The sequence below is a fragment of the Mercurialis annua genome, linkage group LG8 (genome assembly GCF_937616625.2).
Source record: "Mercurialis annua linkage group LG8, ddMerAnnu1.2, whole genome shotgun sequence".
NCBI lineage: Eukaryota > Viridiplantae > Streptophyta > Magnoliopsida > Malpighiales > Euphorbiaceae > Mercurialis > Mercurialis annua.
This window is the reverse complement of record NC_065577.1, coordinates 43,218,082-43,245,688: the sequence shown is the minus strand read 5'-3', so window position 1 is coordinate 43,245,688 and position 27,607 is coordinate 43,218,082. Positions and strand designations below refer to the sequence as shown.

General features: G+C 36.3%; 6 protein-coding genes across 9 annotated transcripts; 2 read left to right on the top strand and 4 right to left on the bottom strand.

Moving 5' to 3' along the window:
* Positions 1 to 445: 445 nt before the first annotated feature.
* LOC126661320 (uncharacterized) lies at positions 446 to 5,780 on the bottom strand. 4 transcript variants are annotated; one of them, XM_050355141.2, is made up of 12 exons: positions 5,631 to 5,780; positions 5,382 to 5,483; positions 5,135 to 5,305; positions 4,773 to 4,838; positions 4,445 to 4,510; positions 3,917 to 4,036; positions 2,859 to 3,007; positions 2,584 to 2,674; positions 2,388 to 2,456; positions 1,903 to 1,994; positions 1,276 to 1,339; positions 446 to 780 (listed from the first exon to the last, which is right to left on the bottom strand). In XM_050355141.2, exons 1-12 carry the CDS (start codon positions 5,703 to 5,705, stop codon positions 676 to 678), a joined length of 1,170 nt encoding a protein of 389 aa, XP_050211098.1. In that variant the 5' UTR covers positions 5,706 to 5,780; the 3' UTR covers positions 446 to 675. The 4 variants fall into 4 exon arrangements, with proteins under 4 accessions (XP_050211098.1, XP_050211100.1, XP_050211097.1 ...); XM_050355143.2 differs by having other exon boundaries at positions 3,917 to 4,030; XM_050355140.2 differs by having other exon boundaries at positions 2,859 to 3,010; positions 5,631 to 5,779.
* A 3,360-nt stretch (positions 5,781 to 9,140) lies between these two features.
* Positions 9,141 to 12,934, top strand: LOC126660354 (probable LRR receptor-like serine/threonine-protein kinase IRK). Its single transcript, XM_050353816.2, has 2 exons — positions 9,141 to 10,847; positions 11,139 to 12,934. The coding sequence occupies exons 1-2, from the start codon at positions 9,406 to 9,408 to the stop codon at positions 12,586 to 12,588; spliced, it is 2,892 nt and encodes a 963-aa protein (XP_050209773.1). The 5' UTR covers positions 9,141 to 9,405; the 3' UTR covers positions 12,589 to 12,934.
* Positions 12,935 to 14,662: 1,728 nt separating this feature from the next.
* Positions 14,663 to 18,136, bottom strand: LOC126660198 (uncharacterized). The gene is made up of 5 exons (XM_050353552.2): positions 17,898 to 18,136; positions 17,683 to 17,731; positions 17,453 to 17,576; positions 15,400 to 15,524; positions 14,663 to 15,274 (listed from the first exon to the last, which is right to left on the bottom strand). The coding sequence occupies exons 1-5, from the start codon at positions 18,056 to 18,058 to the stop codon at positions 14,840 to 14,842; spliced, it is 894 nt and encodes a 297-aa protein (XP_050209509.1). The 5' UTR covers positions 18,059 to 18,136; the 3' UTR covers positions 14,663 to 14,839.
* A 46-nt stretch (positions 18,137 to 18,182) lies between these two features.
* LOC126660199 (U-box domain-containing protein 62-like) lies at positions 18,183 to 21,310 on the top strand. Its single transcript, XM_050353553.2, has 8 exons — positions 18,183 to 18,801; positions 18,927 to 19,182; positions 19,400 to 19,481; positions 19,811 to 19,868; positions 20,070 to 20,158; positions 20,409 to 20,498; positions 20,592 to 20,662; positions 20,936 to 21,310. The coding sequence occupies exons 1-8, from the start codon at positions 18,279 to 18,281 to the stop codon at positions 21,060 to 21,062; spliced, it is 1,296 nt and encodes a 431-aa protein (XP_050209510.1). The 5' UTR covers positions 18,183 to 18,278; the 3' UTR covers positions 21,063 to 21,310.
* Positions 21,311 to 21,369: 59 nt separating this feature from the next.
* Positions 21,370 to 25,283, bottom strand: LOC126660197 (uncharacterized). The gene is made up of 7 exons (XM_050353551.2): positions 24,888 to 25,283; positions 24,697 to 24,799; positions 23,308 to 24,435; positions 23,017 to 23,079; positions 22,710 to 22,930; positions 22,347 to 22,465; positions 21,370 to 21,813 (listed from the first exon to the last, which is right to left on the bottom strand). Exons 1-7 carry the CDS (start codon positions 24,930 to 24,932, stop codon positions 21,702 to 21,704), a joined length of 1,791 nt encoding a protein of 596 aa, XP_050209508.1. The 5' UTR covers positions 24,933 to 25,283; the 3' UTR covers positions 21,370 to 21,701.
* Positions 25,284 to 26,309: 1,026 nt separating this feature from the next.
* On the bottom strand, positions 26,310 to 27,331 carry LOC126659616 (uncharacterized). The gene has a single exon (XM_050352920.2). The coding sequence runs from the start codon at positions 27,163 to 27,165 to the stop codon at positions 26,458 to 26,460; it is 708 nt and encodes a 235-aa protein (XP_050208877.1). The 5' UTR covers positions 27,166 to 27,331; the 3' UTR covers positions 26,310 to 26,457.
* Positions 27,332 to 27,607: the final 276 nt, after the last annotated feature.

The following is a 27,607-nucleotide window of genomic DNA, read 5'->3' as shown; positions in this document are numbered from 1 at the left end:
CAATAACTCAAACTTAACTCGGTTCATTTACACCCGTATGTGAGATTGGATATAGTTGAAACAATTCAAAAATGACGAGTTCATTGGCTAGAATTTGATGGGCATAATACTGAATCTTTATTAATCTCTATTATCAGTTAGTATTGAATTTAATTGGAGAGCAGATAAGTTTAGATAGATGATACATAGAGAATTGCATCACAAGATGGGCAACACTGTCCATCTTTATACTCATTCATTCTTTTCTTTTCCAAGAAACCCTAGGGAAAAAAATACAATCCCCAATGCACTAAAACAGTTAAGACCATAACCCCCATAAATAAATGATTTGCATGCATGAACAACTGCAAGCCCATTCACTGTATAAATGGCGAACCAATCTGCACAACAGATTTGCATGTGCCTGTCTTGTCATTTGGGAAGAGCAAATTTGCAACACAATCCATTATTGCATACCTCAAAATTTCTTATGATATAATAATCATTGGATGATAAAAGACTTGAAGTTTCTGTATGGACAGATTACAAAACGAGTGTGAAACATTTGATGTTACCTTAACATTTTTAGGATGCATCTTTTTGCACCAAATATTAGCAAATAGAGCTCGAAACTGAAATAAAAACCGGTGCAAAGGTAAGCTACGTTGTTTTGTGTGGTCCAATAGAGCAACATTATCATTTGATGCTCGCCTTCGGAATGGATGATGTGCATGGCCCGCCAGATGTCATAAACGGTACTCCCTTAAATGTGGCCACACCCTTGTCATCAGTAAAAAGATTCTGCACCCATGGAATACCCATGATCAAATTTATTAAGAGCATTCATTCTAGCCAACTAACAAATGTATGAAATAACTGCACAAAATGGTGACCACAGCATTAAAAAACTATAGTAGTCATCTTTTTATAGATAATACCAAGTAAAATGTTAAAAGTTCTAATGATTCATGAAACATATCAAAGCAAGACAAACATATAACTCATAGCTAGCTGCTGGTACCTTCAGTATTAGCCGTTACTATTACTAGGAAGAAAATATGGCTAGTACAGTTCTTAAATTTTGGCAGTTGCTGAGTCTTATTAGGCACATCACAAAACTATTGACAGTCAGCTGCAGTGGACCACATAACCAAACTGAAAACTGCATTCTCCAATTATTTACAGATCCACTCACTCATAATTGTTTTGAGATTACTTGAACACAGCTCTAATAAAAGAGAAGGTTATTAAAATGGACAAATGGAGAAGGTGCAGCATAGAAAGATATCCACATACCGGTGTTATCTTCTCCAACTGCTTCTTTTTTGGATTTAGGACATCTTCCGGCTTCCCATCAAACCTAAACAAAAAAAGTTATATTTTTCATACAATTACAGACGGCTTCAGTAGAATCAGATGACTTAGAGGAAAGATAAAAGACAACTGCGTTGTTTGCCAAATAATTGCAGCAATCACAGTTCTAAGGGCCAAGCTTGTGGATATGAACCATTTACACCGACTGTAGGAATTCCCAGCTACCTACTAATATTCCAGTCTTTGGCTACTCAAAGTCAAAATGTTTCCAAGCCCAAATTCCATATTGGCCCCCCAAGGAGAGGATAGTTTAACATTTACAGAAAAACTTGAACCGGGTGAAATCTATCTACTCCAGATCGGAAAGTACCCAGCATGTAAAATAATAAGATAGATTAAACTAAAATAGTTTAGAGCATGAATTCCAGAAGAAATGCGACTATTTGCACCAACTTTGTTGTCAAATTATCACATGGAAGACAAAGTGTGCACTCTATCGGACATTAGCAGATATTATCATATCACCGAGTATGTTTTACACTCTCTCCTCCAAAAATATTTGAGCTGCGATATTATTGTTTAAGCTTTAAGAAATATTTGCATGCTTACCCCAAAAATGAAACACGTTCTCCAATTTTAGCACCTGCTGGTGGAAGCAAAGGCTCTACAACAGTGTGGTCTTCATTAGAAGCACAAAGCACCTGAAAATTAAAAACCATAGGAACACACACATTATGAAATAAATAACTGGCAATTCATACATTGCAGAAATAGGAACCTTTGTTGACTATAATAATACGTAATAAAACAAACATAGAGATACTATGATGCTAGAATAGAGGAAATAAAATGATTGTGCTCGTATGAATTACGGTAGCAACAATTTGAACATGATGCTTTTAAAAGAGGTAGAACACTCCCTGCTAGCATGACACTATACATTTAACTGATTTTCTGTTTTATTCCACATGGATCCAACCAGAAAAGCAAAATGAATCTCGAAAACAACAGCATGTATTTGATCATACCATAAGTTTTGCTGAAATAGAAGGGAACTTATGTTCATATAACAAAACAAAGTCAAGAAAAGTTACCAGTCCTTCTGACGCCACATCTCGTAGCTTTCCAGGTTTTACATTTGTTATCAGCACCACAAGGCGATTCTTTATATAAAAGAAAAATTAAAGAGAGTGTAAGAAGAAATCCACAAAGATTCATCAAAAAATTTGCCTTTTAAAATAAAAATGCATTGAACCAATTATTTCCAGCAAAATCAATAAGTAAATATACCGTCAATTCTTCTGGAGTACAAAACTTTGCCAAACCACTGACTACCTGCCTCAGTTTGGCCTCCCCAATATCTATCTCTTCAACCAATAAACTGAACTTAAAATAAAAGTTGAAAAAAGAATAAGGTCAAGTAGATCGGTGATGTTATTAGCTTATCATGCAAATATTTGGAGAGTTCACAAATTCAAGATCCGCTAAAAGGTTACAAGTGATAAAACATTTTTCTATCAGAATAATGAAATACTGGAAGAAAGCATGTGAAATTGTCAGGTTACCTATCAGCAGATGGGTGCTTCCATGCTTTGCGAATGAGGCCAACCTGTATGTTCAGCAAACTAACGCTTAAATCTTTGTCTTTCTCAGCAGCTTCTGTTTGAGCTGGTTTCTTTTTCTCTTGTATAGACTCCTTTTCTGTAACCTTCTTCTTCTTCAAGGTAACACACAAAACACTAATATCAATTAAGATACTAAGGTCTTACTCTAAAATCTCAATCATTGACATATAAAAAATGCAAGAAACAAAAACTCAATGTCATTTAACTGATATACAACTTTAAAAAAAAAGTGGAAAAAACTAGAATAATTTCAGCCTGATGTAAGTTGTAATCGGCTAATCGCCATTGCACAGGGCAAATAACCAGAGTTCTAACCGGTGATTATATTTATGTCTTTTGAAATCTTAAATAGGAAAGCTTAATAAAATTCCTTATTTGTTCATGAGAACATTGAAATATTGACTAAAATATGTAGGGCATTATTATAGTTTTCCTGATAGCAGAATGCCATGCTATTTTTAACCATTATTGCAGTAGGCACAAAAAAATAGTCATTGTGAAGTATAAGTATGACATTGATGGAAGCTTGTTGAAAGTTATAAATGAGTAAGCCAATTATATTCAGATCCTAAACTATGAACAGGTTTTGTGTTTTAAGAAAATAGTTTATCCAGTTTAGAAAAATCTATGCTGGAATTTTTTTTAACATATCATTATAACTTTTAGTACATGTTAAGAAATTAAAAGCAAGCAGTTATTGCATGCATCAACAATATTATTTCATTACCTACAGAAACAAACATTTCAAATACACCATTTCTTATAACCTTGGAAGGTTGCCGCTGGCCATTGCTCCTTATTCGACAGAGTTTAGCATTGTTTTATCAAGACTATATAAATGTTGCAACTATTTCATACGGAATTTTATGATAATCTTTCATAATGAAAGGATGAACTTGGACAAGTACACTAAAGTTGATAATATCTCCTAAAGCATTAAACTAATTACTGAAGAAGCCAGAAAATGGGGTGGAAAAATAAAGGCATAACGAACTTACCCCGTCATCACTTTTCTTTTTAATCTGTTCTGCCTCTGTTTTTTCAGTATTCTTGGCGGACAAAGGTTTGCTTGCATTTGAATCAACCTCTACCTTGTTTACAGCTTTTGTGCTCTGCAACTAAACAAGCAAAAATAAATACGAACTCTACCAAAAGAATTTAAAATATGAGTAACACAGGATGGGGAACCACAAGTCACCAAATCCAAAATGGCAGGTGCAAAAGAATTGGTACATTGATGTAAAGTTATATATATATACCATAAAAAAAATGCCACTCAAAGTAAAAGCAGACTTGTTTCCTTCGTATGATAAAAGAAAAAGTTAGAATGAATGATCCCTCTTTTGATAACTAAATGTCTGTGTCAGCATGAGGTACACAGTCTACACACTACATGTAAAAGAAGCATGAAATCACTTGCATTGAAAGAAAAGTTCCCCAACCCTAAGATTTTTCTTGTCTCAAATTGCTGTTGATAAGGTAATGAAAAGGTTAAACACGACATAGAAATTGTAATTATGACTTACAAAAGGCTTAAATGCTGGCTTCTCTACCGATATCTTTTCAAATAGATCCACCATTTTTTCCTTGTGCTGCAATATTGAAAGAATACATAATTAAACATGCATTATGAAAACAAAGTCAATGAGGGGTCACATAATGGCTCTTGTCTGAAGCTTCTAACTACAAAAATGTGATATCTTTGTCATTGCATAAAAATAAATTTATTTATTTTACAGTATAAAAAAAATAAAAAGAAGTCTGGTTCTTGTACAGTTTCCCTAGTACACTGGAAATTACAACCAAACAATAGCAGAATTGAGTAAGCATAAACTATAAAAAGTGGAATCTGACCTGAATGTAATCCATCCATCTCATAACATGTGTCAACGTTTTCCTCTCCGAAATGGGAAGGCCAATCTTGAATAAAGTAACCACTAAAAATTAATCTTTAAGTGTAAGATGTGAAGAAATAAAATTCAGCAAATTGTAAGTGAAACATAGGACTATTGCCTATTCATGAAATCATGAGTTTAAAATTAATCAATAGAAGCCCTTCCATAATGCTGTTTGAAAAAATAAAATCTTTACTGTATATGGTAAACTGAAATTTGAAAATCCAAAGAGTACAAAGTAGAAACAATCAAACTACAGGAATTTGGTTATGATCAATACTATAGTGGCAAAAGTGACAAGACTTGATAGCAAAAGCATACCACTGAAGAATGAATGGCTGCAAAAACAACAACATCAGCTGCAGAAGGTGTTATTCCAGTGCCCAAGAATACAGTCTTCTGAGTCAAGTCTTGATTCAGTCCAATGAGAGCTTCAAAGCATGCTGAAGAGTCGACAGGAAAACCACCTGCAAAATCTATCCACTTCATCACCTACATGCACAAGTTCATTTTAAGGTCAACAAACAAAACTAAGAATCAATTGAGTGCAATGGCAGCATAACCTTACCTCATCATTTTGTTTATGGGGCAACCCTTTGCCTGCTGCCTTCAAAATGTTAATGTACAAGCTCTTAATATCATCTCCCTCATTTACACCCAAGAAAGCTTCCTGCAGAAGTCAAATTCTGAATTAGCAACACCAATAATAGCAAAATTCCAAAATCCACAAGTCATGCAAATAAATTAATTTAGAAAACATCTTAAATTGATCGAAGAAGAAGAAGAAATTGCATAGACATTCAAAAAAATGGCTTACAGAAGGTAAAGAGAGGTGGTTGCTTAGAGCTGACGCTATTAATTGGTTTCTAATGAGAGTAGCAGCTGCTGCCATTCTTCTTCTGCTGCTGCTGCTTCAATTTTGTTATGTATGGGTCCTTTGTGTTGTTGTATTGTAGCAGAGAGAAAGAGAGAGTTTATAGGGTTTTTGGTCTTATTGGAAGTTAAATCCATGGGCTTGTTCTATTGAAGTCCACTTCAACTCAAAATGGATTAGATGTTTTTAGTCCAAAATGAGGAAATGATCGTTTGGCATCAATTTTATTATTAAATTCAACTGAATTAGTCAGAGTTTTAAACACATACAAGAGAATCTACCAGATCAATTGATTAAATCATAATAATAAAAATATTGTTAAGTTTTTTTTATATATAAGCTTGTTCAATTGGGTGAGAAGAAGGAAAGGTTTTAGATTTTAAAGAATGGTTGGGTTGAGGAATACCCCAATGGACTACTACTTTACCCTGATAAATGGCTTGTGATCGGGCCGGACTTGTAATAAAAATGAATATCTAGATCCAGTTGAAAGTGGACGAAAAGCTTGAAGTATCAAGTTAGTTGATAAAACCAACTCAATAAAATGAAAAAATGTTTGATGAAAAGTATAAACAGAAAAAACCAAAAACATGTTTGATGAAGAATAGCAACAAATAGAGGAGCAGTATAAGTTTGCTTAGTTGGGCGAATGGGTGGGTTGACCAATGCCCCCTGCGACTACAACTTGAGTCTTATAAATGACAAACGCTACCAAACAAAATACGCCTCAGGTCATGTCGTTTTACCTCGAGACCTGCACCCATAAACTCAATTCAATTCCCTCCTCCTCCTTTTTCATAATTCAAATTCTTTTTCTTATGTTACTATGTCTTAAGTCTTAACTTAAGTGAGCTACTAACCTGAATATGATTCTCAGATTGCCTCTAATCTTAAATGTACCTCATTAGGAATCCACATGATTGTGCAAATAAACTACTTGCAACTTTCCTTAATTACAGCTTAACCAGACACTGTAGGACTAGCTAAATTCATTTGTTTTTTGCAAGTGCGTAGAGATGAGAATCAACATTACTACACTAAAAAGAAGTTTAGAAGGTTGATGCAATCATTAAGTGTACAATTTGTAGGTTAAAAAAAGAAAAGATTGGTATTAATGGAATTTGACAAGGGAAGGGATACAAAAAAGAGAAATAGAACTGCACCTTACCACTTTTAAGGCACCACCTACTTTTTTTTCTTTTTCACCTCTTCACTGTCTGCCCAGTTGCCTCACTGTACTACCATTCCTTCAATTAAATTCACCCACATTCCCATTTCTTCATCACATGCCCCTCCAAACTTCTATTCTATTCTAAGCTTTAAATTATATATATATATATATATATATATAGTATATCTTTCTATCTTGGTCTAAGCTGGATGTTTGTCACATTTCTTTATTTAATTCACAAATACTATTGATTAAGAACCTCATTTCATTTCTTGCATTTCAAACATACATCTCTTCTTCCACTTAATAATATTTATTTTGATTTATTCTCTCAATTTATAGCCCAAAGCTTCTAATCTATCATGCATCATATTTGTGATTAACTTCCATAATAATACTATTACATAACAATTATTTATAATTCAAATAATATAAACCAAGAATATATATTAAAATATAGCTTTATGAATAAAGAGTCTATTTTATGATAGACTTGCATGAACCTGTTATGTTGTAAATCGGAAGTTATTTCAGTTCAAATCTTTCTTGAAAATAAAAGATAAAGTTCGACATCTTTAGGTTTTAATAAAATCATTTTTTAATAATTGGAGAGAGCGTGTGTTTGTTGGAAAAATTGAATCTACGATCTAGCTGTTGATTTATAAGTTTAAGTAATAGCTCATTTGAAAACATTGATTAAAACCTAAAATTATTAACCCGTTCAAATAATAAAATTTGTTTGATATCCTTAATACTAGTTAGAGAGCGATTGGTTTTTTAATTTCTAAATGAGTAAATGATCAATTTACCCCCTGAACTTGGCATAAAGTATCAAATAAGCCCAACCTCGCAAAACTGGATTAAATTACCCCAGAACTATACAAAACCGGATCGGTTTCACCCTTTTGACCAAAAAAGAGAGTGGAATAATCTAAAATAAAAAAATAACCCTAATTAACTTTAATTGACAATGATTAATCTTAATTAAAATACTTATTAGTCCTAATTCATAAAAAAATCAAATTAATAAATTAGGGACTTTTTTTACTCTTTTTCCACAATTAACCTAAATAAACCTAACTAAATAACCTGAAGAAAGCCAATTACTCCTAGGAGTAATTAAACCCCTAATTAAACTAACTAAACCTAACTCAAAATCCCAACAAACCCTAATAAACCAGCAGCCCCATCTGGAACCATCTGAGTTCATCTTCAACCAATCAAAAATTGTGACTAAAATTGCAAGAGATTCAAAGATTAACAAATTGAACATCAAGAAATACTTGTCACTGTCAGAGATGAGAAATAGTGGAAATGGAACACTAAAAGAATTGATGCGGCTTGGAGCAATGACAGATCAGTGGTTTTTTTTCTTCTAAATTTCACAAGAAGCGATAATGGATTGCTCCGGCTAATAGCGATAAGCGGTGACCTTCCTCCCAAAGAGTCTGCCGCCACTCTCACCTCCACCACCGCTCTTCTCCGGACATCAGAACCAACACCCAACACAATGAATATCAGGTTTTACAAGTGAATGAACTAATTACACCGGAATAAACTGACGTCGCCGTTCGTGAGGTGGAAGCACGATGATGATTACATCGTTGCCGTTCATCAACTTGTCCAGCAACAAAAAGCAACGGTGGATCTTCGTTCAGAAGAGAAGCGATGGAAGGTCTCTTTGATGTTGAACGGCGGCGACAGATAGGTGGAAGCAAGTTTGAATGGTGGCGGATTGGAGAAGAAGAATTATGAAGTTTAGGGTTTCTGATGCTAATAGTTGAAAAAGTATAAAAAGATCCTTCAGTTTTTATTTTAAAATTAATTTGACTCTTAAAGTATTAAAATATAAATGGTTACAAAATCATATTGAATGTCAATTTTATGAATAAAATATATATTAAGGATTATTTTAAGTTTTTAACCACCTAAAACCATTTAAAACCGGAGAGTGTGTTCACTCTCTAGTGGTTTTAAAACCGGAGAGTGTGTTCACTCTCTAGGGTGAGAATGGGGAAGGGAGTATTTGATACGTTAAATCTGGGGTGATTTGGTCTATTTTTGCGAGGTTGCACTTATTTGATATTTCGTGTCAAGTTCAGGGTTTGTTTTGATCCTTTACTCATTTTTAATTTATCTGGTTGTTTCAAAACACTGGTTTTAATTAGTTCATCCATTAGCCTACTTGTCTCATCCACGTCAAATAAACAAAAGGGCCATCCAACAGACATGACTTACATGTATGCCACGTTGGAAATCCACATCCTCAAAAATACCGCCACGTGTACAGCATATATTAATTAGCTTCCACCCACCCACCAAGCTGGTCCATTTTCTCTTTCCCGTTAATAAAAGCACCGTCCTTTATTACACCTCTGCCCCTCTCTCTCTCTCTCTCTCTCTAACACTATCCACACTCACTCCAGCCGGAACCCTAGCTCTTCCGCCGGAGAACTCCCCTCCCCGCCAACCATTGTCACTGTTAGCTTAACTTATGGGATTTTGGGGATTCTTTGCTTCTTCTTGAAGTTTTTTAAAAAGTTTGCAATGGTGAAAACAAAAGAATTTCTGGGCATATTAGCATTGCTGGTTTTGGTTTCTCAGTGTGTGGGAACTCTAACCCCATCTCTTAACGATGATGTGTTGGGTCTAATTGTGTTTAAAGCAGACCTTCAAGATCCAAAAGGAAAGCTTTCGTCATGGAACCAAGATGATGACACTGCTTGTAACTGGATTGGAGTCAAATGCAACCCAAGATCCAACAGGGTCACTGACCTCACTCTTGAAGGCTACTCTCTGTCTGGTCGGATCGGACGTGGCCTCCTACAGCTCCAGTTTCTTAACCACCTTTCACTTGCAAGAAACAACCTCACTGGCACTATTAGTCCTAATCTTGCTCGTCTTGCCAACCTTAGAACCATTGATTTGAGTGACAACAGTCTCTCTGGGACTATCCCAGATGAGTTTTTCAAGCAATGTGGCTCTTTGAGAGCTATTTCATTGGCTAACAACAAGTTTTCAAGCAAGATTCCAGCTTCTTTGAGCTCATGTGCTACTCTTGCTTCTATAAACTTGAGCTCCAATCAGTTTTCGGGTTCTTTGCCTGCTGGGATTTGGGGTTTAACTGCTCTAAGGTCCCTTGACTTGTCTGATAATTTCTTGGAAGGTGAGATTCCTAAAGGAATTCAAGTGTTGAACAACTTGAGAGGCATTAACCTGAGTAAAAATCACTTTACTGGGATCATTCCTGATGGAATTGGAAGCTGTATGCTGTTGAGGTCCATTGATTTAAGTGAGAATTCACTTTCTGGCGAGCTTCCACAAACAATGCAGAAGCTTAGCTTGTGCAGCTCTTTGAGCTTGAGCAATAACTTGTTAACTGGTGAAGTTCCAAACTGGATTGGAGAAATGAAACGCCTCGAAACTTTAGATCTTTCTGGGAATAAATTCACTGGCCAGGTCCCAAATTCTATTGGGAATCTTCAGGCGCTCAAGGTGTTGAATTTTTCAGCTAATGGCTTGAGTGGGAGCCTGCCGGAATCAATGTCCAGCTGTGGAAGTCTTTTGGCTTTGGATTTCAGCAGAAACTCTATGAATGGGGACCTTCCTGAGTGGATTTTTGGCTCAGGTTTTGAAAAGGTTATGCATTTGGAGAGCAAGCTTGGTGGGAGTTTCAACACAGCTTCAAAGCTCCAAATTTTGGATCTTTCAGAGAATCAGTTTTCTGGTAAAATTTCTTCTTCCATAGGAGTTTTGAGCAGCCTGCAGTTGTTGAATCTATCAGGGAACTCTCTTGAGGGTCCTATTCCAGAAACTATTGGAAACTTGACGGAATTGGAAGTTCTTGATTTGAGTGAGAATCAGTTAAATGAGAGTATTCCCCTACAAATTGGAGATGCTATTTCTTTAAAGGAACTGAGGCTGGAGAGTAACATACTCTCAGGGCAAATTCCTAGCTCGGTTGGGAACTGTTCTTCACTAACAACATTGTAAGCTCTCTTTTTCTCCCTCTTTTTTTAGTTTTGTAGTTCACTGGTACATAATTTAGGCCAGAATTATTTAAGATCATGAAATGTTGCTAATTGCTCGTTGTTGATGAATTACATAGTCCAGATTCCTTATTCACAATACATGATTAAGTGGTCTCTGTCGTTTTTGTCAAATTAATCGCTAGGATTTAAAGCATACATTTGCTTACAAGTAAAATGAATATGCATTGAATTATTTGTGATGTCTTTGTCATTCTAACAGATTTTGTTTTATTTCACTTGATCTTGTAGAATCCTTTCCCATAACAGCTTGACTGGACCATTACCTGCAGCAATAGCAAAAGTTACTAGCCTACAAGTTGTGGACTTGTCTTTTAACAGCCTCCATGGCAGCCTACCCAAGCAGCTGGCTAATCTTCCCAACCTGTTATCCTTCAACATTTCCCACAACCAGTTGCAAGGTGAACTGCCTGCTGGTGGCTTCTTTAACACCATATCACCATTCTCTGTCACTGGCAATCCATCCCTCTGTGGTGCTGCAGTCAACAAGTCCTGCCCTGCAGTCCTTCCCAAACCTATTGTTCTGAATCCAAACTCTTCATCCGACTCTGCTTCTGGTGAGATTCTCCAAGATATTGGTCACAAAAGAATCATCCTAAGCATATCCGCTCTTATTGCTATTGGTGCAGCTGCTGTTATTGTTGTTGGTGTCATTGCTATCACCGTCCTTAACCTTCGTGTTCGGCCGTCAACCTCTCCATCTGCAGCTGAATTGACATTATCTGCAGGAGATGATTTTAGCTGTTCCCCCACCACAGACGCCAATTCTGGCAAGCTTGTCATGTTTTCAGGTGACCCTGATTTCAGCACCGGAGCTCATGCTCTGCTCAATAAGGATTGTGAACTTGGCCGTGGTGGATTTGGAGCAGTCTATCGGACAGTTGTTGGGGATGGACATCCGGTTGCCATCAAGAAGCTCACTGTCTCAAGTCTTGTTAAGTCCCAAGATGATTTTGAAAGAGAGGTTAAGAAATTGGGAAAAGTTAGACACCAAAATCTTGTGGCACTTGAAGGATATTACTGGACCCCATCCTTGCAGCTTCTAATATATGAATTTGTCTCCGGTGGTAGTTTGTATAAGCATCTCCATGAAGGCTCGGGCGGTCATTACCTTTCTTGGAATGAGAGGTTTAACATAATTCTCGGAACAGCGAAAAGTTTGGCTCATTTGCACCAATCGAACATCATCCACTACAACATAAAATCAAGTAATGTCCTTATTGATAGTTCGGGTGAACCAAAAGTTGGAGATTTTGGCCTGGCAAGGTTGTTGCCTATGTTAGACCGCTATGTCTTAAGCAGCAAGATTCAGAGCGCACTAGGCTACATGGCGCCTGAATTTGCTTGTAGAACAGTTAAGATAACTGAGAAATGTGATGTTTATGGGTTTGGGGTTTTGGTTCTGGAGATTGTTACCGGAAAAAGACCCGTTGAGTACATGGAAGATGATGTGGTGGTGCTTTGCGACATGGTCCGAGGAGCACTGGAGGAAGGAAAGGTGGAAGATTGTATTGATGAAAGGCTCCAAGGGAGATTTCCAGCTGATGAAGTTGTTCCAGTGATAAAATTAGGCTTGATCTGCACTTCACAGGTGCCATCGAACCGGCCAGATATGGGCGAGGTAGTAAATATATTGGAGCTCATCAAATGCCCTTCAGAAGGACAGGATGAGTTGGTATGAAGATGAATATATATGCAAAATTCAGAGTAAGCAAGCTATTTATGACGGGCTATCCCGGCGAAGAGGAATCCGGTTTGTTCATTTAATCACAGAGAAGAGATTTTCATTGTTTTGTTGTATTGGTTCTTCTGTTGTTTGATTTATGTTTATGCTTGTAGTTTCTTCTCAGTGTTCCTATTAGGTTACCCGGATTCCTTTTCACCGGCTTCCAGTTTCGGAACCTTTTGAACATTGTTACCGACCCCATTACTACTAATCTTTAGCTGATTGTAGCAGAAAGCCTGAAAATTATGTATGACCAACCATTTTAATCTCCTTATTTAAAGTTTCTAGTTTATTTGTTTCATGTTGTCATAAGTCCCTTGTTCATTTCTTCATTCTTGAATTGACAGTTGAGTGTTAACAGTTTTTGAATACAAGTCCAAATTCTTGATTCTAGTAGTTTGAATAAAAGTAGTGTATATATATCATATTTCATCATGATCATGTGTTGTCAATGATAGCAATCCTGATGGAGGAATTAAAATAGAGTGTCACAAGTCAAGATTCCTGGCAGCACCCACTTTAAAGCAAATAATCTTAGTGCTCATTTGAATAATGAAAAGTGGCAAAGCAAGCACAATAGAAAAGTTAAAGTTATGTAAAATAGAATATTACACATGATGATGGTGTCGGAATAGAAGCATTTTAATTATGTACTAATAGATTTTGGCATCCTTAATTGTCCAATGGTACTTTTTCATAACTACATTTTAACATAACTACTAATAATCTCACATGGCTTGCCTATTTTAATAAGGATTACAAGCATGAAAATGAGTTGTCCCTACTGACTACTTCTAATTGGAGTGAGATTGAGGTTTTTTATAAATGGTGATAGGGCCAAGAGAGGTTGTATACCATCATCAACTAGCACATGGGTCCTTAATAACCTTGTTTTCTGTCTTACCAGATGGAATTACCTACTTTTATTGTTGCACTTGCAGCTGTGCATTCAGTTCAAACTGAACCGAATCAAACCAATTTTTTTTTTTTTTTAAATCAAACCAAACTAAAATATTAAGAAACTAATGTTATCAAACTAAATTGGTCGGTTTGGTTGGTTATTTTAGTTCGGTTAACGTTAAACTTAACTAATTTTTTCTATCCAAAACCGAACCTAATAGAAAAGTTTGATTTTTTCTAATAATATCAAATCGAACTGAAATTTTGTCAATTCGATTTTTGCGCACCCTTAATTGCAGCTTTGACTCACTAAATAAGGTCAACATGGAGCCAAGAGCACACATTCCTATCCATGAAGACCACTGGCAATGCATCTTGAAAAGAAAAATGTATGATGCACTCATAATAATGGCACATTAAGTAATATAATAACCATGCTTTTTGTGTATTAGAATATATTAAAAGCTGTATCCTATTATGTTTGAGATAACATGAAAAGAGCAGAAAGGCAATGTTGATGAAGATTTTTAGGTTTTGTTAAGCACATAGTAGTTGAAAGTAGATTGGAATTGATCTTGGCTGGATGAATGGGGGGCACTCACACCTATCAACATATTCCCCATTTTTCTTTAGTTGAATAATGGGCTTTGCAGCTTTTAATATCATTGTTTTGTTCTATCTGTTTGTCTTCAAACAAGAGTTGAAAGAGGATTTTGTGATTAAAATTGTTTTTTTTACTCATCTAGTTTAACTTTTTATACAAATTTCACTAAATTGCCGATTCCATGCATGCTTCAACCATTTTAAGCACTAAACTGCTAACAGTTTTTCAGTCTCATTTGGTGCTTTTAATCTGATAGAATGTAGCAAACACCTTTGTAAGCTCAAAGAGGCAACATGAAAAGTATGCATATAATGCCTCTAGTTTCTGTCTATTAAAAACCAACAACCTAAGTAGCATAGACACTTTAGTCGATCAACGTATCCTGTTACGGAGATATATCGGAATTTGCATTTCAAAAACGTCTCGAAAACTTGATGTTTTAGACACAAAACTTAATTTATAATATTGAATATCTTAGATAACATTGTTTCGGTATGTCCTGTTCAATTGTCTCATTTCTCCATATTCGTGCTAAATAGATTTCTTAAAATTTCAAAAAGGATAACAAACTGTTTTGAACACTCAATTATACATCTTATCATTCTGCCTCATTTTCTCTAATCTTTTTTGTGTTTGTGGTTCGTTTCTTTTCTATTTTTATAAGGAATGCAAAGGAATTCTATTAAAAAATCCAGTCTTCCTCTAATCATCCCACTCATTTCCCCATCCATTCTTATCAGAAGTTTTAGAGTTGGATGTAACATTTTCTGTCGGGTGTCCGTTTGGCGATTTTGCCTCATCTTCTTCTTCCCCCCACTCATCATCCCAATCTCCATTCCATCCTTCTCCCATTTCTTCATCATTAGCGGAGCCAGAGACTACTTCAGTTTTCGCCATTTCAAGCTCCTGATATTCGATTGCGTCTTTTTTGCCAATCTTACAGCAGGCCCATGCCCCTCCAGCAATCAGAAATGTGAAAAACAAGAAATAGGCACCATATTTTGGAGATAAATGAGACACATATTGCTTATAATATTGGCTATATCGCCCCGCTGATCCAATTGGGATTACGCATTTCCCATATCCAGCATTTAGTATGATAGATGGACTTCCTTCAACATTTGCCACGATTTTGATCTGAAACAAATAAATTAAAGAACTAACGATGTCAATTTCAATTGAACTAATGTTTATAGCCACTAATCAGTCCATTCTTAATCACTAAACTTGAAAAGATAGTAACACAGAATTTGTAACTGAACCTTTTTGCCTTGGTGTTTGGATACTTGTATCTCTGGAATAGTGGTGTCGATGTCCAAGATTGTAATATTTACTCGAAGAAAGTCCTCTCCATCATTCTGGACAAGAAGAAATGAATCCACCGAACCTACCAGGAATAGAACAGACCTTTTATCAAAGAAGTTCCGAAACAGAATACAGGCGATAACACTGTAACCTGTATTCATTATCAATTTCTTTAAAAACAGACACGCATCCCGGCTCCTCTTAGAATGTTGTCAATGCACATTATGGTCTAAACGAGGTAAGGGAAATAAATTGAAAGAAAGTTTAGTTAGCAACTAAACCAGTTCTTCTACACTTGGAACACCATAAATAAGCAATTTCTGACCACCCAGCAATATTCAGATAAAAAAGTGCCGATGTGGATGCCGGAACAGTGCATATTCTGGTGTCTGTATCAGCATTTTTAATCGGAAAATTGCTCGGTGTTCCGAATCGCATTCCAATTGCAAAACATGCTAAAATTCTTGAATTAAATCCTAGTGTAAATGACAAATTAAGGAGTACTCTATATTAGTATATTCGATCATTAGGGTCATCAAACCTTTGTCGTTCTATCGTCAGTTACCAATTATTTATCAACATGATCAATGTATAATTTAATATCTAAAACTGACAAATAATCCCTTCACAAGTAATGGCACAAGCACAGGCTATAACTCAGGACCACTTGAATCTACTTCAAAAATTAGTCAGCATTAGGGTAACTAGTTATCTTCTAATGTCATGAACCTCGTGACTATTACCATACAAAATTCCTGATGTTATTGGACATGGAAGCATTTTCATGAGAGCTTGCAAGAAGATTTAGACAACCTTATGATTCAGTACCCAAATTAGCCTATACGTGTTAAGAGAGTGATTTTTTATATTCTGAATTGACCATGTTACCAACTTCTTTTATGATAGGCATAGCACTACTCAATGTACAGACAAAAGTAAATCGAATTAAAGTAAGGCATGATGACAAACCGAAGAGCATAAGAATCCCCATCCATCGAAGAGGAATCGTGAAACAAAAGGTATAAAGTTGAGTATAAGATATAGATAACTCGAACTAGATTGCAATTAAGGAATAGTTGAGTTGAGAATAAGCACAATCGAAAGTAACTTTATGATTTGAAACAAACAGATATAACCATAATTCAGGTTTACAATTGAGAAGATTCGCCGTCCTCTTCTTACTTTCAAGTGAAACAGACCTCCATCCAAACCAAAAAGGAAAACCAGTCTTCTGTGGTGAGATTCATGATTGTGAAAGCTCGTCTTTTGCGAAAATAAATCAACATGTAACTGAGAAGACATAAGAAGAAGATTCCACAAGAAGTGATACCAATCAACTGAGAGAGTTTACGAGGTTAGAAATTCAAAATGACTACATAGTTGGGCTGAGATGACAAGAACAGGAACAAATACATTCACAGCATATGACTCGCCCTAAAAGGTAAAATGATTTTCACTTTTGGGAAACAGACAATGAAGAAAACTCTCGATTTATTAGTCTTTAACACGGAAACATTTGTTAATGATCTCAAGCTAATCACCCTCGATCCCTCTAGTCTCTAGAACTATAATGTTACCCGTGAAACGACTTGTGACTGTGGTTTTGCAGGACCATAAGAAGATACATCAACTTGTTTCCCTCTCCGCTATACTTTCATTCATTTCTAGGGGAAAGTGTTCTTATTCTAATTGACAGTTACGGAAAGCAGAACTGTCAACTCGCAAAACACAAATGGTAAAAGTGAGCATAATGCTTTCCTATTGTCACATGTCGAAAAGCATCATATTCTTGAAACTTAGCACAGCTACATTCATGTATTACCTAAAGACCGGATATAAATTATAAACTAGAACTAATAGTTAAGTCAAGCTCCATTACAAGTTATAGCACCTAGAACACACAAATAGCTCTAGCAGCAAAAAGAACACTAGTCAGTACTCAAAGCAGCTACATTCAACACAAGAATCCATTAATAGAGAATCAAATAAGGTTAAAAACGCAAAACTTACCAGAAGATGGACCATTAAAGCAAGCAGTCAATGTATGGAGATCATGACAAATTGTTGCGGAGGAATTCAGACACCTTTCATCAGTTATTACAACAGCTGGCTGTGGACTAGGGGATGGAGAAATCTAACCACCACCAAATCAAATAAATCAATATAACACCAAAATTCCAACCACCCAAAAACACATATAAACAAAAGTATCAAACTTTTAGTAAATTTTCAATAAATACCTGTGGAGACAAATGATTGGTAAAGCCATGGGCGAATAACACATTAGCACTGATCAATACAAACAACACAACCATATTATTCATATCTTTCTGAAATTAAGTGACCAATAACAAGCTTTTTGAACATAACACAGACTAAAATTGAGGATTCAGAGTCAGAAAATAGATTCTTACGGCAAATAAATGGGAAACCCATGTTAAGTTATTGAACATACAAGTCAAAAGTCTTCTTCTTCTTGGGTTTACTCTGCTTCTTCTTTGTAGTCTCCGTAGTAGTGGGTGGGTTGCAATCCTCTACATTCACCACACTCATTTTCACTATTGCCGACGTGGATGCTGACATGGATAGATAATAGTCAAACTTATGACCCCACATTTGATCCCTCCTCGTTTCACCTGAAACACTTTAACTAAAAAACCATCATAATCTCCTGCTTGTCGCCCTGTCTCACATTTAAAGCGAAACGGCGTCGTTTAAACGTTTTTTTGGTCACTGAAAGAAGAATTATCATTTCATTGCTCCGTCTAAAAAATTGACATACTGAATTTAAATTTGATGCCCAATTTAACAAAATTAGGGTTACAAATTCTAAATTATGTCAGCAGAGAATCTCTCTCTAAACGGTCTGAACACTCAAATTGTATTCTCAGACGATCCTTTACGTTTCAATGGCGGGCCTCCAACTCGCCGGGTCGGAGTCGGCGACGATCCGGTTCCTAAAACCACAACCCGAGAGCTTGCCGGATTCATCGACGAGAAGCTGTTCTCTTCTTCCTCCAACTCGGCTGCTGCTGCCGTCACAAGCGACCGTTTTTTCTCCACCGGTCATGATTTCCCGCGCAATATGTACCGGGAAAATCGGAGCTGGAATGGGGACGGGAACGGACACGGAACTAGCGGTGATAGTGAGGATGATGAAGATGATGACATGGATGAAGATGATGATGAGGTGGAGGGTGGTGGTGATATTGGTAACAGTAACGGTAATAAAAGTAATAACAATAACACTGCCACTAATAATACTGCTACTACTAGTACTAGCAATGCTTCTGCTGGTGAGAATGCTGATAAGATTATCGGAAACGGAAACGGAAAGCCAAACCAACATTCTTCTTTCGGTAAGCTTCTTTACAGTTCCAATTATAGAAAGTTTGAGTCTTTTTGATATTTGATTTTTCTATTGATTCAATTTATTAGCTTATTTGAAGTTGTATAATGAAAATGGCGGTTTTTTTATTGTTAGGGGAAGTGACGGTGGTGAAAGATGGAAGTGGAATTGGAGGGCATCCTGGGAATAATAGAAATAATATCGGGGTGACGGTAGCTGAACGAGATGGGGAGCTTTATTATCCACAGTATTTGCAATCAAATGAAGGGTCTGGCGGGAAAGATATGGGTTTTGTAGAGAATGGTTGTGGTTTTAGTGGAAGAAAAGAAGGTCCCTCCTTTTCATGTGAGTCTGGTGATTCTTTGAGAGCCATTCTATCTGACCCTCTCACGTAAGTCTCTTTGATTTTGACAAATTTTTTATTCCACCTGTTTTGTACTTTTTAATTGCCAAACTTTGTACTCTGCATAAAACACATAATTCTTTTTCCTTCTTATTTAGTTATTTGGTCGACTTTTGTAAGCTGATCAGTTCTTATTATTGTGTTTTTTGTTTCTTTCTAGTGTTTTTACTTGTGTTATTATATTCATGTTAGCTTTTGGGTTCAGGGGAACTCTAATGGATGATGCTATGATATTGCCATGCGGACATTCTTTTGGTGCTGGTGGAATCCAACACGTTATGAGAATGGTAACTTCTATTCTGAAAACTTATTTTGGCTTTGTGGAGTTCAGAATAACTATGAGCTTGCTAGTAGTAGTTCCATTGCCTTATTTTCTTAATGACGCAGCTAATTGAAGAATCATTTTATCATTTTTTATCTGCGGGATATGCTGTTCTTAGAAGAATTATTTTCACTAGTTCTACACGTGGAGTGTATGACACAATTGTACATGCTAATCTTCACTAACAACTTTTCCTTATTGTTTATGCATGCGTGTGTCTGTACAGCTTGTTAATGTTTTCTTCCTGTGTTGTGAATCTGATATTGATCCTGCTTTTTCCGCTTGTTATCCCAGAAAGTTTGTTACGCTTGTTCACAATCAGTAACCGAAGACTTAATCGCTCCTAATCTTTGTAAGTGATAACTTTCTTGTTCTAGTTCTTCACTTTAAATTCTAATATTTTGATAGAAATCATCCTTAGGAAGATGGCTAATATTATCTATTTTGAGCTGAGGCAAGAACTACTGATGTTAAAGACACGTATAAAACACTGGTATGTGATGTCACATTTCCCGTCTCCCTTACAAATCCTCCGTGATTGTTTTGTGCACAGCTCTCAGAGCTGCAGTGCAGGCATTCCGCCGTGAAGAGGAGTTACAATTTTATCGCTCATCCAAAAGAAAGAGAGAGAAGTTTGACCAGGTTTGTCCTCTTATTTTTGATTTTTTAACAGCATTTACTTTCAAAAGGTCTTGGAAGTTATTGGTCAACCTGAATTATTTCTTATATAGATGGCCTGGCTCCTTATGGAACCCTATTATAATTAGTTTATCACTGCTTTTTAGTATTCTTCAGTGGGATAAAATTACTTTACTTTCTACTGCTTGATTCCCTGCTTCGTGTTGTATATGCTGGCTCTTTCTTTCCACTTTCACCTGTTCTGTTGCTAAAGGGTGGGTTTGGCGATTCAACTGCAATCGATACCCCAAGGGGTCGAGGTGTTCAGTTCCCGTTTGCTGTGACAGATCGTGTTATTATAAAGGTCTTTTTTTCCTCACAGCATAACTTCCAATTTTTGGTTGCATCCTTGGATTTTCTTGATTGAAAATATATGCTAATAGAGAAAATGAATCAGGGAAACAAGAGGACACCTCAGCGCTTTGTGGGACGTGAGGCTGTTGTCACAACACAGTGTTTAAATGGATGGTTAGTTAATTATTTTCTGTCCTTTTCTCATTGTAGCATTTTTAAGGTTAAACTTAAACATATTACTTGAAATTAATAAACACTTGATGCCGATTGCTTTCTTCTCGACATCAAATGCAAGTATCCTTTTTCTTTACTCGCATATCTCCAGCAGGATAATAGTTAGAAACTTTGTCAATAGGGTATGCAATTTCATTTGGTGGAGGATGTAACAGCTTAAAACCCCTCATGTAAAAGCTGAGGTTGTTCCTTATTAGTGTACTTTGTGTGCAGGTATGTGGTGAAGACACTGGATAATGCAGAGAGTGTCAAGTTGCAGTATCGTTCACTGGCCAAATTTGCAGAAGATGACCCTTCCACGAAAGCTATGGCCAGTAAGATGCCCCCAAACTGGCTCTAGTCGTTGCGCACAAAATGCAACAGCAGTAATGCCACGATTGACACTTAATCTAACTTGTATGTTATAGGCTTCTTGCTGGTATCCCTTACAGGCACATAGGGTCATATTTAGGCTGTGTAAATTATAGAGGCCCTGCTACAGTGTAATCAAAGAGAATCCGAAATGTGATTCCAGATATGAACAATATGCTCATTTTTGGTTAATATATCACTGCATCTGTGCAATGTTCTTAGCATTGCTTATTGCAATTGAAGTGTATTGAAACTAGTAAGACTTCAGAAATATAAATTATCATCAGCGTAAAAAATTAAATACCATCAGTAAATCAATGAATTATAAGGAAGAAATACATGAAACAATCTGAATTCTCAGATTCTCCCACCACTCAAATTATGCTTACAGATCTAGCAATTAGTCAGTCTGTCACTTTTAGAGATGTTGGAAAAAACTTTTAATAAGGAAAAAAGTTGAAAAATCTAAAATTCTAATGTTACAAATGCTAAGCTGTGTAAAATGGAAGGACCTGATCAGTGGACATTGCACAAGGACTTTTCAAGGTTTAGAATTGGGGGATCCATCAAAATAAGATGAACTGAAGAAGGGTCACAGCAATATTATGGACTCATTTTGACATGGAAATCAAAAGCAAGATACATTCTCCTTTTTAATCAATAGACTGCAGGTTGAATAGATGGAAGCTGCAGCTGCTCTAACCGCCAATTCCTTCTCGGCATTGTCTGCTTTCCCAATTCTGTAGAACATGTTGAATACCAAACATTAAGTAAAAAATATGACATTGCTTGCACGATTTCTGAGTTATAACATTATTGTCAAAAAAACACTGCCTACTCAATATTCAACACTCCTGATCAAAAGGATCCATCATCTATGGGAAGTTCATCCACATTAAACAAGTAGAAAATCCCATTTTTCTGTTTCATATCAGAAAACTATAACATCTATTGATAAGTTGTTTTGCAAAATCATCTACAAAAGCAAGGATATGAGTTTGAAAATGAAGAAAACGGAACAATGCATATTTTTTCAACCCAGTGTGAAGATCCATGTTCTTGACAATAAAGCCTATAGCAAACATATTTCATCCTTCAATTTTATCAATGCATGACAGAAAATCAGCAATCCTTTCTACCTACGAGGGTCGTATGAAATCTTCTTTCCTATGTAGCAAGGGCAGTTATCGCAGACCTAACCACATATGGCAGTGGCGCGCATTGAAAATGGCAACTGCAATCACAAAAGTAATTTTATGATTTAAAACTTCACCTGGTGTAAGTTTCTGATGTTTCATGCTGTTGAAAACCAAACATCGCATTCCAATTGAAGTTTTGCAGCCCCTGATCACAATGTAGTTGCATTTCTTTTACTTGGTTTAACCAACTTTCCTGACAATTGATACAAGAGATAAGGTTTTAGAATGGTTGAAACAAATCTCATAAAAACATAAGAAAAAAAATCTAGAAATTAGATTACAACTTATTTTAACAATAGCTGCATAGGAATTAGATTACAACTTATAGTTCCTGATCCTTTTGAGAAAGAATCAACAACCCCAATCTTCCCAAAACAATGTGAATATACTTATGGAGCCTTATTGAGAAACAGCATAATCACTTATCTCGTTCTTACAAGTTGTTTCTCTTCTTCAGAGAGTGCTTTATCCATCTGATCAAAAAATGTGGTCCATCTTGCTTGATGCATGGCCGATATTGTGTTATTAGAGAGTCCTTCAGATGAGTTTGTCATAATATGGGGATCATTCTCTTGGTTGGATGGAAATTCTTTTGATAGTAAGAAGGGCAATTCTGTTGTGATTACAGCTCGGACTCTCTTTTTACTCCGCCGCAAGGCTGCAATTATAGAACACAGTATAATCAGATACAGTACAGTGTATTATCATCATAACCTCTACTTTAGTTAACTAATAGATAACTACCTGAGAGGCGTCCTTTAATGTCTTGATGAAGAAGTTCTAGCCATTGAGAAGCAACACTAGCGGCTGAATGTCCAGAAAGACAATTAGTTCAACTGAAGTTATCTAGCTTTTCTCTTGTTTCACAAAAGATATCAAGTGAAAACAGTACTGCCCCAAAATGTAATATACATATAAATATATTTCAATTTATTTAACCATCCTGTATTTGCAATTTATCAATCATTCGTCTGATATCCCATTTTCTTCAAATATATAAGTGCACATATAAACCAAATATTTTGAGGTACATACCTCTCACTGAAAGAGAAGAAATGCTATTTCCATTTGTTGAATCCTCGTTAGGAACAATGCTAAACTCCTCTAGTGCGTTGGTTGATGTTGATAACTTCAGTGCTGAAATATCACCATCGATGACAGCAGTAGAGTGTGAGATAGAATTTCTACCATACATCTTGTCTATCATGCTGAAGTCACCCTCTCCGCTTATTAAACTATACCCTCCAATTTGCTTGCTCCCAGATAAAATAGCTGAACACCCACTTCCTTGAGAAACACCGAGTCGATGTAATCCAGAATCAATCATATTTCTCATTTCTTGTGTTTCAGTTTTCAAACGGCTTTCTTGTTTGGTTTCAACATGAGTGTTCTGATCCTTTTCAGACCTAACTAAGGCCTCTATAATCGAATGAACTTGCTTTTTGTTCCTTACATGATTTATAATTCCAGGGTTCAATCCATTTAAAAGTCCACTCGGTGCAGCAATTTTTGTGAATCTATCAACTTGTTCTTGTTTTGCAATCTCCATCTTTTTCTTAAGAACATCATTTCTGCTTTTCCTTCCACGTTGTTTTGGCATTGGTATCCCTCCATGTGAAGATGAGAATAGACCAGTTTGAAACGAAATGCCCCCATGAGAAGATGAGAGAAAACCATTTTGCTTCATCTCTGTCCAAAGTTCCAAAGGATCTTTCACCTCCAGTGGACCTGTTGTACTACCACATTCAGAAAGGTCCCTTTTCAACTTCAACTGGTCAAGATTTTTGCCAGTAAATGGAAAATCCTGGTTCACAGAGCTAGTAACATCTTCTTCATTTAGATCCAATTCAATCCCCCCAGACGGCACACATTTCTCGTCAGGTTTTCTACCACGCTTAATGAGCGAGGGAACTTTGTCACAGTTCTCAGTGCGTTCTGAACTACCATCACCAGATGAAATAGTAGCAATACAAGCTTCACTATTGAGATCCAGCGACCTATTGCTAGGATTGACCTCAACCGCTAACACGGTCCTCCCACTTGCTTCTAGTTGAGAAGCAGCCATGTCCACGGTTATAGGAACGTTGGTAATTTGTGCTATTTTTTCACCCAACTGAAATTGGTCACAAGCTTGTCTGACTTTTACATGATGGGTGCTCGTTTCTGTGGCATTTTAATTCAAATGAGTTGAGCCATAAGAATAGTGTACCCTAGAGATGGCAATTAGTTGCAAATCCTAGAAAAGAAATGCTAGAACATGATTACAAACACCAAGCTACTTTTTCAGAAATTGAAAAGATTTACACAATCTGGTACCATTTTATAATTCAACTGCACTACAATCTCCAACCCAATCAGTTCAAAATCAAGCAAAAAAGAAAGTAACATCAACAAAATTGAAATGTTCAATAAAAAAAGAGTTACCTTGAGACTTCAAAACAGAATCAAGATCTCTAATTTTAATCCGCTTAGAAGCACTTTCTTGTTTCTGACCCAATTCATAACAAATTCGCTTCCCTTTAACCGCCTAAAACAAACACAAAAGTGAAGACAAGTTATTTAATTAAAATCAAACTGAAAGCCTTTCAAAAGCACAAAGAATTGTAAAAACCAACCTTAGAATCAGATCCGGGTAAACCTAAATCGTCTTGGTTCTTCATAATCTAAAAAAGAACACAATTAAAGTTGAATTCTTTACCAACACCCAGATGAAGCCTTGAACTAAAATTGGAAAAGTAATCGAACCCAGTGCAAAGTCAAGGCTTGCAGGAGTAACCCTCAAATGACAATCATGAAAAAGGAAGAAAATATCAATCAAGATTGAGTTCGTTTAATTTGGGTAGTAAGCAAATTAATGGTGGAATCGAACTAAAGAAGAGGGTAGATTAGGGTTGTGAAGAAACGAGATGTAATTGAGAAAGTTAGTGATTTTTGAATTGGAGAGAGAGAAAGAGAGCGCGCTTTGCAAAAGACAATATATGAGTACTACTTAAGATTAAGACTAATTATTGGAGTTTTTGGTTTTTAGTTTTTGTAGGAATTGGTAAAATTGAAGGATGTAAAATTAAAAACTGTAGTGGTTTTCAAATTCAAATACCGGGTTGGAGGGACTTTCTTTTGGGCTTGTCAAGTGTAGGCCTTTGGCCCAGTCAAACTCAGTTTTATCAAAAGTTGATCATATCGTGCATGTTTTGTTAAGTGTTTAAGCTGAGGTTGTTCATGTATATTCTTGGAAAGTCTTAAGGAAAATGAAGATAAAGTGATGGACTGTTTACTATTCATAGTGCTTGACAAGCTATGAATACGGGTTATTATGGTGTAGTCTGATTAAGTTTTCTGGGAACATTTATTTCCGGCGATCTTCTGTTCTTGTTCTTTTGGAGGACCCTCAACCATCTAGACCCAGGATCACTAGTTAGCAATGAAAAATATGCTCCATTTAGGGCAGAGTTATTCAATCGAAAGGTCGGGCATTATCTTTAACGGAAGTCAATAGGTGGAGAAGAAAAGTTAGTTTCTTTCCAGAAGCAAATTATTGTGAGTAAGACTAGGAAACTCAGAGCAATCCATCACAATGATTTAATCTTCAAATGTTTGGATGAGGTTGAATTAGATGTTTTGTTTTGCTTGCAGAAAATGTGTTAGCTTATGATTGTTACTTGCAATGAGTTGATCTCCACGCAACATTAATCTTATCCTCTTTTTTGGTTGATGGTAGAAGCAACAAATCGCTTGTATCACTTTAATTAGATGCTTGCTTGCTCGTTTCATCCTCCAAAAGCTCTTCTCCACAATAATTATCACAGATTGCTCAGAACAAACATCCTCATCAACTGTTAATAATTCCATCTGTGACTGTAATGTTGGTATAATATTTGCTGTATTAGTAGCAACTTGCATTCTGGTTTGACCCTTTCAATCATCAAATACAGTGACTCTTCAATTACTACATTAAATATTATTTCTACACAGGAAGATGAACTCAAAGAGAAAAAGACTAGCATAGCATCCAACAATAATAGAAACACATACTTAACTGTCTGCACATAAAATTTGATTTGAATTAAAAGTAACAATTGATAGAATTGCCTAATTACATTAAACTTTCTCCTAATCACCAATGCATTTACATCATAAATCAATAACAAATGGTCTATGTCCAGTAATTATCAACAACAGTATAGACTACCCTTGGATCAACCAGCAATTTTTAAGCTGAGACGAAGCAGACTCTCTAAAACTCTCAACTCTCATCAAACAATAATGCGTACAACACAAACCCGCACCCGACCCAACTCGACTCGTCTTCAACAAATAACAAACTGGCCCACATTCCGCCCCTTTCCCTTGCACCACCACACCCCACGCCCTCGTTATCTCCTCCTCGCTCTCTTCTTTATCCAATTGCTCCACAAATATAACCCCTTCCGGCAACGGCGCCTCCTTTTTCGCCCATCCTTCCACCGCCGCTCCCCAGTTTTCCTCCTCCACCGACTTCTCCGTCTTCAACGTCGTCGTATCCGTATCGGAATCGCCTGTTTTATCGTACACCTGAACTAACAAAGGCGCTTCTTTTAAATTCTTGACAATCTCCACCACCGAATTCTCCATCCATTGATCCAGTTTTTCATAAACAATACCGTTATTACCGTCGTTTTGTCGGTTATTGTCGCCGCCGGTGAACTTCTTGCTCCGCTTTTGGATACCGATTCGCGGTTTGATCGACGATGTTGTGGTTGCAGAAGAAGAGGAAACCCTCCATTGATTCCATTTTGAAACATCAAATTCGCGTGAGATCATCGGAACTGAAGAAGGAGGATTAACAGCGTTATCGGACGGAGAATGATTTCCGGCGAAGAAATTGAAATTCTGTTGGCAATGAAGCGATGCCATCTGAAATTTAATAACACGATGGCAACAAAATCAATTGAATTACAATTAGGGTTAGGGTTAGGATTTAAGAGAAGGGAATTGAAATGTGCGTTGAGAATATAAGGAAGGTGACGAGAAATAGAGGAGAGGGTGAAGATTCAAGATTGGTGCGTTTAATTTTGTTGGACGCTCATTCTATTGGCTGCGTTTAAATATTGTTGTTATTTCCAACTCATATTCGGAGTCCCAATCCTCTACGTCTACCAATTCCTGCAATCTTCCTAATTATGAATAAATGGTGTGAGTGTATTCATATTTTTCACATTTTTCATCTCACATGTAACACATTCAACCACATGTTTTGGCATGTTAATGAAATTTTATGTGCCGTTAAATAATAAAATAAATAAATTTAGAGTTTTTTTTTTCACTTTCTATAATTGAATATTTTAGGTATTATTTT

Excerpts from the sequence above, each read along its gene's own strand:
- LOC126660197 (XM_050353551.2), bottom strand. The coding sequence starts at position 24,932 with ATGAAGAACCAAGACGATTTAGGTTTACCCGGATCTGATTCTAAG. Across the intron at positions 24,800-24,887 it reads TACCCGGATCTGATTCTAAG|GCGGTTAAAGGGAAGCGAAT; the intron begins GTTGGTTTTTAC and ends TGTTTGTTTTAG. Across the intron at positions 22,466-22,709 it reads CTGAAGAAGAGAAACAACTT|GAAAGTTGGTTAAACCAAGT; the intron begins GTAAGAACGAGA and ends ATCAATTGTCAG.
- LOC126660199 (XM_050353553.2), top strand. The coding sequence starts at position 18,279 with ATGTCAGCAGAGAATCTCTCTCTAAACGGTCTGAACACTCAAATTGTA. Across the intron at positions 18,802-18,926 it reads AAACCAACATTCTTCTTTCG|GGGAAGTGACGGTGGTGAAA; the intron begins GTAAGCTTCTTT and ends TTTTATTGTTAG. Across the intron at positions 20,663-20,935 it reads ACACAGTGTTTAAATGGATG|GTATGTGGTGAAGACACTGG; the intron begins GTTAGTTAATTA and ends CTTTGTGTGCAG.
- LOC126660198 (XM_050353552.2), bottom strand. The coding sequence starts at position 18,058 with ATGTGGGGTCATAAGTTTGACTATTATCTATCCATGTCAGCATCCACG. Across the intron at positions 17,577-17,682 it reads CCAATCATTTGTCTCCACAG|ATTTCTCCATCCCCTAGTCC; the intron begins GTATTTATTGAA and ends GGTGGTGGTTAG. Across the intron at positions 15,525-17,452 it reads CTTTAATGGTCCATCTTCTG|GTTCGGTGGATTCATTTCTT; the intron begins GTAAGTTTTGCG and ends TATTCCTGGTAG.
- LOC126660354 (XM_050353816.2), top strand. The coding sequence starts at position 9,406 with ATGGTGAAAACAAAAGAATTTCTGGGCATATTAGCATTGCTGGTTTTG. Across the intron at positions 10,848-11,138 it reads TGTTCTTCACTAACAACATT|AATCCTTTCCCATAACAGCT; the intron begins GTAAGCTCTCTT and ends TTGATCTTGTAG.
- LOC126661320 (XM_050355140.2), bottom strand. The coding sequence starts at position 5,705 with ATGGCAGCAGCTGCTACTCTCATTAGAAACCAATTAATAGCGTCAGCT. Across the intron at positions 5,484-5,630 it reads ACCACCTCTCTTTACCTTCT|GAAGCTTTCTTGGGTGTAAA; the intron begins GTAAGCCATTTT and ends TGACTTCTGCAG. Across the intron at positions 1,340-1,902 it reads GAACGTGTTTCATTTTTGGG|GTTTGATGGGAAGCCGGAAG; the intron begins GTAAGCATGCAA and ends TTTTTTGTTTAG.
- LOC126659616 (XM_050352920.2), bottom strand. The coding sequence starts at position 27,165 with ATGGCATCGCTTCATTGCCAACAGAATTTCAATTTCTTCGCCGGAAAT.